We start from the raw sequence: 10,514 nt of genomic DNA on the forward strand, positions 1-10,514 counted from the left end.
AGCTTCTCTGTAATAGACAGTATACATTGGCTCCATCCCCAGCAATAATTGCTCCATTACCCCTGATGGTAAATGTTGCTTTCATAGCAGATTTGACATCAAAGCTGTATACAGTACAGACCGAAACAGTAGCATGTTGTACCGTGAGAAAAGCAGAACTAAGTGAGAGTGTTTAGTGATAAGATAAAGACGAAATAACAGATTGTAAATAAAGAGGCAGAGAGGGAGTGGAAACGAGAGGTGAAGGGGGCAGAAACACAGAAGTATGGGACCTCATACTGTACTTACTGTACAAGCAGTGTGATTACCAGCTCATACAGGAAACTGGAGTTTCAACACTGTGACCCACCTGCAGAATGTGAGTTATGTACTTTCACTAATATTACAGTAGGACAAGCTTTATTTTTAAATCTACAAGTTCAAAATTTAATGAAAATTTCACCTTCTATGACCTATATTAAACATTCAAATGTTTAAGAAGTTAGAAGAGTTGTTCTTAGAAACAACGGTTCCTAAAATGTTCTTTGTCAGGCTGTTATTTTTATTTTTAAGCATAGGGACGAAAAGGGACAAACCCAACAGTTGGGTTAAATTAACCCAGAATTTGACACAAAAAAAAAAACACCATTTAGGGTTGAAACAACCCAACATTGATTTACAACCTAGTGGTTGGGTTCGTCCCTTTTTGACCCAAGGCTGGGTTGAAAATAACCCAGCTTTTGGGAACGTTCAGCCTCCACAGAATATTTCTATTGTACAAAAGTTTCTTTAAGGTGCTTAAAGGTTTCTTCAGGCTATAACATGTAAGAAATTGTTGCTTAAAGAACCAAAAATGGTTCTTGAATGGCATTGCTGCCAAGAACCTTTTTTAGCATCTTTTTTGTTTTAAGAGTGTATACAAGTGGTCGTATACAGCTGAGCGTGTCTCATGCTTTGGAAAATCTGCAGACTGCTGTCTGGTAACCTATTCGTAATTCCAAGCCAAGATGCTAAACAGTCGATGGATGGAATGCAGAAGAATTGTTTGACGTGAGACCACACACCAAGAATCTGTCGTCTGCTTTTATGACTATACATTGTGAATGGATATTCGGTACATTTACATTGTTTTATATTTAGGCTATTAATTTTGCATGTGTTTTTTTATTATTAGATTAGATTGATAGTCCAGGGAGTGTAAAAGAAACATTTTGTTTTTTCTTCTCCTGGCAGACTCTTTACCACCAGGTTTGATTTACTATTAATCAAGTGAATCATATCGGAGCTGATTCATCAGCTTCTCGCTTGCATCCTCAGATCACTCATTTATTTGAGCGTGATTCAATGTGTGCACTGCACAAACATGCATTTCTCTGCATGTGAAAAAGAAAATGCCATGTAAAATGATATTTGTTTCACCTGTGTATGACAAAAAACAGAACTTTTGACATCTTAGTGGACACCAAGCAAATAATTATACAATGTGCTGTGTAACATTATGTGGTGTTGGTGGAAACCTATTTCAACCCATGTTTCTACACTGCAAAGAATGCTTAGTGAAACGTCTAATTGTATCGTTGCTATTGGCTTACCTTTGTCTTGCATTCATCTTTGTGAGCAAACCTCGCAACCTGCCATTTTTAGACCTCTGTAAAATGGAAATGCTTGTTCTTGTGTAAACACGTTCCTGTGGTAACAGGATAATGGTTAAGAAAGATGGAGTCTTAAAGTGATAGTTCTCCCAAAAAAGAAAATGCTGTTATCATTTACTCAACCTCTTGTCATTTCAAAACTGTATGACTTACTTTCTTCTGCAGAACACAAAATAATACATTTGGAAGAATCTTGGTAACCGAACAATGGTGGCACCCATTCACTTCTATTGCATGGACACAAAACCAATGCAAGTCAATGGGTGCCATCGCTGTGTAGTTAACAACATTCTTCAAAACATCTTTGTGTTCTGCGGAAGAAAGTTAGTCATAAAGGTCTGAAATGACAAGAGGGTGAGATGATGACAGTATTTGTATTTTTGGGTGACCTATCATTTTAAGTACAGTAATAAACCACTTTGAATTAAAACATTTAATTGCATAAAACAATTTTTTTTATTAATTAGTTTTTGTTGGTTTGGTTTTGCATTGATTTAAATGTATTTCTATTCAAATTTGTCACCTGGCTTTTTACAAAACCATTGTGGTGGTTAAAAGATTATGCACTTATCAGTGCTACAAGTTATTGTAAATGATGTAATTTGTGCCCCATTTTTCCCAATGAGTTACCACTGATACAATTACTCTGGCTCCCAATTGGGCCTGATGTAAAGAAAACTTGTTTTTATGAATGCAGAAACCTTTTAGCCTACAGCCCTGGTGGTAGAGAGAGATTGATTGCATTAGCCCTCCACATTTCTGTCGACGGGGGGGGGGGAGGGGTAACGCGTCATTGCGTTACATGTATGCCTTCGCGTTGCGTGCATTCGCATTATAATAACATCCGACTGTCCGGTCCGAGCGTCAATTATGGCCCCATACATTAGCGGCCCATCGGAAAAAGTTGTGAAACTACAGATCCGGACCGTCCCTGGTCGCGGCTGTAAACCATTGGTGGGACGGCCTTTCTGGACTTTGACAGAATGTCCTACAGGTCAGTCCGCCCCTGGCGCAGGGACATTCCATGTTATCCCTTTACATGGGTGATAGTATCAATTCCACTTATTTAATGAGGATGTATTAAATAACCCAAATGGATCTGAACTTGTTGCACTTTTTTGACTTCATGTCAATATTACAGACAAATCGCGGCAGTTGTGGCCTAATGGTTAGAGAGTCGGATTTGTGACCAGAAGGTTGCCGGTTCGATTCTCAGGGCTGGCGGGTAACGACTGAGGTTACCCGCCCTTGAGCGAGGCACCTTGCTCCCCGGGCACTGCAGTGATTACTGCTCGTGTGTTCACTACTCACTGGATGGGTTAAATGCAGAGGTCACATTTCGGGTATGGGTTACCATATCTGACAAATAGGTCACTTTCAAATATAAACAATTGGTCTTATCAGACAGGTTTTTTCATATTAAATAGAATGTAGTAAGATAATTTAATGATAGCTTCAAATGCAACCAAAAATAAACTATGGTTCAAGCACCACAATAAATAATTCTCCAAATGAATATTAAAGGCATTGCAAAAATAGATTTTAAGGAACCAAATGAAGTATGCAAATACTTCTATTTTTATCTTATTCTCGAAGGTCTTACGTATGACTGTGAGCTTTTTGTCCTTGCAGTAAACAGGGGCCAAAGTTTTGCATTCTATTTGCATTAAATTTAGATTCAAATTTGCATTCAATTTATTTTGGTGACCTTCCAGAAGACATAATACCACAGCATATCAGACAACTGCATTCATTAACATTTTTCTGTGCTAACACGTAAGTTTCAAAATATGAATGGCGGTAAATAACCTCTTATGAACATGTCTGCCATCTGTGTCCTGATGCCATTTGTCTCATCTGCTTTTATTTAGTTTAAAGGATTTGTGGCAAATGTTAATAAGGGCTCAACCCAGCTTATGTGTTCAATTTTAAAGTAACTCTGTTTTCTTCCTTTTAGGAATGTCCCTTGACTGAAATATGGGGTATAATAATGGTGTTAAGCTTAAAAAACAATAGGTTTTGTCCATCAAAATCCTACTCACAAAGAAATGGACTTCAAATGGCTCCATTCAATGTTAAATAAAAACCGATGAGGCACGAATTTGTGTAGGAAGACAAAAAACTGTATTCAGTCAAGAACAATGATGTCCACTGTCCTGCGCTGGGTGGTCCTGTTGGCCTTCATCGCTCTGACCATTTGCGGAAACGTTCTGGTCTGCTTGGCTGTGGCCACCAGCCGGCGTCTGCACCAAATCAATAGCTGTTTTATTGTATCCCTGGCTGTGGCGGACTTGCTGTTGGCCTTGCTGGTTCTGCCATTTTCTGCAATGCTGGAATTACGCAATGGGAGCTGGCCTCTGGGGGGAGTGTTTTGTAATGTTTACATCTCTCTGGATGTGATGCTGTGCACTGCCTCCATTCTTACTCTGCTGGCCATCAGTGTTGATCGGTATCTTGCAATCTCAAGCCCTCTCAGCTATCCCAGGAGAGTCACGGCGTCACGTGTGGTGATCTCTCTGACAGGGATCTGGATGTGCTCTATGGCTGTGTCTTTTCTGCCCGTTAACCTAGGCTGGAACACACCTGACTTCAAAGTGCATAACCCGAACTGGCAGATGTGGGATGAGGGAGAGGAAGGCAGGACCTGCCGCTATGAATGGAATAACAAATATGTGCTGCTGTTCTCCTTTGGCATCTTCTACCTCCCTCTGCTGGTCATGTGTGGAGTTTATCATCGCATATTCTGTGTTGCACGAGAGCAGGTAAAGTATGTGGGTAGAAAGTTACAGTACTTAAACATATTAGCATTCTAGATTTCCATATTATATATGAATCTGTGCTGTCTGTGAAATCCAGACTAAAGTCTCATAATCTAACTTTGAGATTTGGAGCATTAAAGTTTGGCACTTTGATTTAAATATTTCCTTACGCAGTCAATATTATAATATATGAGGATTATATTTTCACAGAATGTTCTTTACATTATGTCAAATGATATTTTGAAGTAAATCACATAACTGGATTTTCACATGCAATATTACATATAATATAGAAATATCATTTTTATTGATTTATATTAATTGTTATTTTAGTACAAAATACATGCTTGAAAAAAGAAAGTATATATATTATTTTGCATTTACTGGTACATTTAAATTGAGTTCATTAGTATACTAAATACAAATATTTCATATAATTGAACATAGAAAAATTATTGAGCTTAAAAACTACAAATGGATTCTTGTGGTATTTTCACATGTATTTTTGCTGTCCAACAAAATGAAAAATGAAAAATTTAAATACAAAATGAAATTCAAATAGTACAGAAAAAAAATATTACCCCATGAACAAATACTGTAGTATACTTTGGTATTTACAGTTATAAACCGTAAATTGTAAACGGTAAAAAGTTATTTTTGCTATTACTAGACTCTATTAATGCATACTACAGTATTTTGAAGTATTAGTTAATTGATAAACTGTAAAAAGCACTGTAGTATACTGTAATATTTACTAAGGTTAAAAACACTACTACAGTATGAAATAATTTTACTATACTTTTCTCTAGTACATATACTTAAGTATACTACTGTATTTTGAATGTGGGTTAGACAGTAGCCTACTGTCATGTCACATGCTGATATATATGTTGTAAAAATATCCTGAAAATGTACTGGTAATTTTCTAATATTATCTATTCGTTTTACGAAGATTTCTGTTAACGTTAAAACACAAAATTTTATATAAGGGCTTCTCCACACCGGAACGATAATCGCGCGCGTTTATCGTCAACGTTTAACGCCTGTGACTAAACAAAGGGCGCAGTGTGAGTGTGCACACCGACGCGCAAAACGGCAGGTGTAAACGCGTAATTTTTTTAAGCGCCTGGGGCTCGTTTTTTTGTTTGAAGCACTGCGTTAAAAACTGGCCGACTAATGAGATTTTTGCTTTTGTTCATGTGCCTGGAGCTGCTGAAGCTACAGTAAAACACAACTTGGTCGTGCTCAAGCATAAAACGGTCTTGCCGAGTGCACATTGACGAAGAGGATGCAAGATGAATTCTTTTTCTGTGTGACAAGCGAGTGTCAGAAGCATAAAGTTGCGCAGTGCCACCTTGTGTACCGGGGTTTTTCTGTTTTTCATTAAGCGCAATCTATGTCAGGGAGTGAATTTGCACGTTCACTCGGCTCATCGCCAGTGAAAATCGTTTGGGTATGAATGGCGAAAAACGATGGCGATAAACTTGTGCGATTATCGTCCCAGTGTGTATGAGCTTTAAAGTCGAAACAGCTGTAAAAAATGAATATGCAAAGTTACCTTTATATTAATATACTATATTGTGCTACATTTTTATGAATTTTTTACAGTTTTTACAGGTTTCATGAAATAAAAAATTAAAAAAATTTAAATACTGTCATAATACTTTTTCTCTTCAAATTTCAAGGTGTGTCGTATCCGGGCAGCCATTCCATCACATGCTCAATCTGCATCTGCAGCAGCCACTGTGCGTGAACACAAAGCCACAATGACCCTGGCCTCAGTGCTTGGAGCATTTGTCCTCTGCTGGTTCCCGTATTTTACCTACTTTACATATATAGGCATGTGGAGGGAGACACACCCATCCGATCTCAGCCACTCTGTGGTTCTTTGGTTGGGATACCTCAACTCTGCATTGAACCCCATTCTGTACCCAGCACTAAATCGAGATTTCCGTCAGGCATACAGGCAGCTGCTTCACTGCAGATGGGCTAAAATATTGAGAATATTAAGTTCAAGGCAAAACAGCATAATGTAAACAAAAAACATATTTATGATAGAGAGAAATGTTATTATGACACTGAAGAAATTAATGAAGCTACTTAGAAAACAATAATCTAGTTTACTATATAAAAAATGTAAAATCAGACAAGAAGTTGTGAAATATTTAAAATTGTAAGTCTACCAAGTCTATTATGGTTAGATAATGATATATCCAGTGTGAGATTCAATCAGTTTGATTCCTGGAAAGTGATTAAGTATTCTGGGTAAGCCTGCACATCATGGAAGATCACAAACATGGATGGCTTTTTCGTGTTATCCGTCACACTGTCATGGAGATGAATGGCATTTGATCCCTTTTTTGGAGGAGCTGGGAGGCCTTTCTTTCCCTGAGTAAAGTCGCCAAACAAGCACTCGGGCCAGATACATGCCCTTCTGTCCTTTTTTATCAGGTGGGGAGTAACCTTGTGCTGAATACTTTGGGTCAATGGCAAAATATGTACCATTTCCATGCAATGCTCCTTAAAATGGAGAATAATAGTGGAAGGCTGTTAAATCTAATCCACTTCATTGAAACCACTTTAAAATTACAAACCAAGATTACACTGGTTTTGGATTCGTACCATGCATCCCAGCGTAACTGCGATTGAAGCCGTGATGGTTGATCTGGTCAGTGTTATTGGGGCCAGTGCCATGGAAGAGAAGCTTCTCGTTGTTTTTGTGGTTATTCTTGGTTTCCAGCTCTTCCTTTTTGATCATATAGTTTTTCCAAAGAGTGCTGTTTTGAACTCTTTCAATCTGTGGATAAAAACAGTATAAATTAGTATGATAAAATAACTGCTTTGTAATTTATGAGGGGCGTAGTCGGCATCTTCAAAGTGGAGGGACAGGGGACACAGCTGTCAGTTGATGTGACCGTTATATATACATTTAGTTATATACCGCTATTCAAATGCTCTATTAAAGCACAATATGTGTCTATTCTTGTCACAAATGCCCAAAAGATCACATAAGCACTGCGCTAAAAGTTTACGCCACTTAGAAAACATATGAGTCATTTACATTTAGTCATTTAGCAGACACTTTTATCCAAAGTGACATACAAATGAGGTGTAACAATAAACGCAATCAGTAGGAAAGAAATAGAAATAGGTGTCTGCAGGGGCGGTCTGGCCATCTGGCATAACGGGACTTTTCCCATTTTTTAGTAGACTTTTCCAGCCCTGGGTGTCTGTATTAATGGGTCAGACTTTGAAGAAAGAGATGTTTCCTTAGCCGATTCTTAAAGTCACCATGAAACGGAAGTTTCAATTGACTTCTTTCCGTCATGTGGTGAAGAGTTGTTGTTGAGAGGGGGAGAGGAGATAATGTTTTTGATTAAAGATTTCAAGTGCAAATGAATTCTGAAAAAATAATGGTGTTCACAGATAAATCATTTATAATAATCACTGCAACACTGTGTAAAAGACTTAGAATTTTCCTGTTTGATTTCATGGTGTCTTTAAAGATGGCTAAAGATTCTGCTGATCTATCGCTAAAGTGATGACACTATTCCTCTCCGTGCTTCAACTTCAAAGTGACACCGCATCTCTTTTACTGTATCCTGTAAATCGCAGGTTTGTACCCTAAATAGTGCCCTACTTCCACATACTGTACTATTAGCATACATTATCGCCACTATACCAGGTTGTTTTTAACATGTTTATATACATATACACACATTTCTTAATCAGTGTTAAGAGCCCTATTCTTAGTTGCCAATACACGCTACAACCGTGTGCTGTTCCTGCTACTGTCCGTTTGAAAACTCATAAAAACAAAATAGTTAAATGGTCTTAAAAATGGTTCTATAAAGAACTGTGACTGAATGGTTCTTCTAGGATTCTTTTATGGCATCGATGTGGAGAACCTTTTAAGCACCTTTATTTTTACTTACAGTACACATTTTTATCTTTTTTTTTGTCTTTATCTTTAGTCTATTTTAAGAGTGTAACATACAATTTTTTTATTTGTCTTTATCTTTAGTCTATTCTTACTTGAATGATCTTGGAGGTCAGTCCTGTTCTCCTGAACTCTTTCTCCGCATCTGCATATTCTTGTAAGCTTGATGTAAGTTTTACCAGAACAACAGGTTGTCCCTTCATGTCCTCCCAGTGTGAAGGCAAAGGAATCTGAGCTACGAAAATAGACATTAGATGAAAACCTCTGGTCACTTGCTTTCTAAAGCTAAAACACGCAGACCTTTTTAACATTGTTACATTACAATTTAAAAATAGCTTTAGTAATAGAAAAATATTTGTACATTTTTTGTGTCTTACCTTCAAGATCAATTCTCTTTAAATGAATCTGCTTTCTCCCCTTTGTGGCCACTTTGCAAACTAAGTCCACATCATACACTGTATTGTCAATCTTGACTGTTACTGTAGGTTTTTGGAGGTTAAAGGCCTCCTCCAGGTCATAATTGGTTAAAATATCAAATGTTTTGAAGTCGTTCTTTTTTTGTTCGTATTGCCACTCAACTATTCTGCTGTTTAAAGTGGCCTCCCGTTTTCGATGTTCATTCCTCTCCACTCTAAGGATTATGACTTGAATACGTCTTTCTGCTGTGTGTATGAAGTCTGCCAGGCCCCTCAATGTAATAATATGGGCTTGTTCTCTCTTCTCGAGTCTGACACTTATTTTAAGCTCTGTTTCTATGGTGCTCAGCATTTTAACATCCTCATCGGTGAAGTAACGAATGGCCGGATCCAGAATTGTGATGTTCAAATGCTCCTTTGTTATCAAGAGGTTGATCATGTCTCTGGCCTTATTCAAGTCCTGTAGAGTTTCCCCGCACAACTGGAACACAACTGGTTCTATTTCCTCAACCACAATCACAGGATCTTCATTTGTAGCAGGATCAAAAATTCTTTCTTTAGTCCAAACACATGTTTGATAGAAAGAAACAAGGACAATACATTCATACAACCTTTTGTTTGTTTGTTACTTATTGTACATTTAGTAAAATCTTGTAATAAATAAATGAAAAGGTATATACTTCACTCTATTTATTTTGATGTTCTATTTTGGTTGGGTTTTTTGACACCTAGTGGCATGGACACACACTGTAAAAAACTGCTGTTATAAAACAACCAAATTCTGACAGTAATATTTGTGTTAAAACGGTAATGTACTGCAGACAGCAATGCATTCTGGGCAATATTTTGCATTATAAGCAACTGCTGTTAATTTACTGTTTTTAACAGTATTCTGCAGTATGCATTACGAGTTTTTACAGTTTTACGCAATGCATTGTGGGCTTTGTTTTTGAAGAAGCAAAATGGCGCTGATGTTTCACATGAGTTTTAGTACGAGTTTGCCTGTCTGTGTTTGTGGTTCTCATATACAGGTATATGGAAAATAGAAAAACACTAATTTAAGAGGAGAAGCGAGATATTTGAATCTGACTGCAGTGAGGAGCACTCGGTTTTAAAACTGGACCCAGTTTGAGTAAGGTGTTCGTGGCTCTCATGATTTGAATATATGTGGAAAATAGTAATGAGTGGAATTCCGAAAACAGAAAATAACTCTTTTAAGAAAAGAAGAGAGGTATTTGAAAATGACTGCAGCGAGGAGTGTGTTGTTTTAAAACTGGACAGGTGACTGTGGTGAGCAGCGCCTGACACAAACTTGTTCGTGTTCGTGCCCAACACAGTCTCTCGGGAATTCGTGACATTGTCACGAACTGTAATATGAATTTGTGTTTACTGACACGAATTTCCCCCTTTTTTCGTGTCATTTAGCATGACTTTTTTGTGTCACACAGCACGACTTTCAATCTAATGTATTTTAAAACGCAGTATCTTTCATATGTATAAATATATTTCAACGCAATCTGATAAGAATTCATACCTATTTCACATGGTGGCTCCTTCGTGTGAATTCCTATTTCCTCCCTGTGACGATGGGTTTAGGGGCGGGGTTAGGGTAGCCATTTATCATTGCTTTGCCACCTCATGAAACTCGCGTTTTTAGCTAAATTTGCGGTTGTGGTTTTAGGGTTTGGGGTAGACACATCCTAAAACATGTACGACTTCTTATGATATCAGGTTATAAATACAGTACATCTTCAATTTACCATTATGT

At 37.5% G+C, this 10,514-nt stretch overlaps 2 protein-coding genes across 2 annotated transcripts; one reads left to right on the forward strand and one right to left on the reverse strand.

Moving 5' to 3' along the window:
- Window positions 1-3,772: 3,772 nt before the first annotated feature.
- hrh2b (histamine receptor H2b) lies at window positions 3,773-6,463 on the forward strand. The gene is made up of 2 exons (XM_057321191.1): window positions 3,773-4,393; window positions 6,076-6,463. The coding sequence occupies exons 1-2, from the start codon at window positions 3,773-3,775 to the stop codon at window positions 6,424-6,426; spliced, it is 972 nt and encodes a 323-aa protein (XP_057177174.1). The 3' UTR covers window positions 6,427-6,463.
- Window positions 6,464-6,484: 21 nt separating this feature from the next.
- On the reverse strand, window positions 6,485-10,310 carry LOC130546105 (protein mono-ADP-ribosyltransferase PARP14-like). The gene is given in 6 exon segments (XM_057321190.1): window positions 6,485-6,793; window positions 6,795-6,910; window positions 7,013-7,187; window positions 8,426-8,565; window positions 8,708-9,301; window positions 10,281-10,310. Coding segments are annotated over 5 exon segments (1,083 nt in total). The 5' UTR covers window positions 9,186-9,301; window positions 10,281-10,310; the 3' UTR covers window positions 6,485-6,619.
- Window positions 10,311-10,514: the final 204 nt, after the last annotated feature.

This window comes from Triplophysa rosa, linkage group LG22 (genome assembly GCF_024868665.1).
Source record: "Triplophysa rosa linkage group LG22, Trosa_1v2, whole genome shotgun sequence".
Lineage (NCBI taxonomy): Eukaryota > Metazoa > Chordata > Actinopteri > Cypriniformes > Nemacheilidae > Triplophysa > Triplophysa rosa.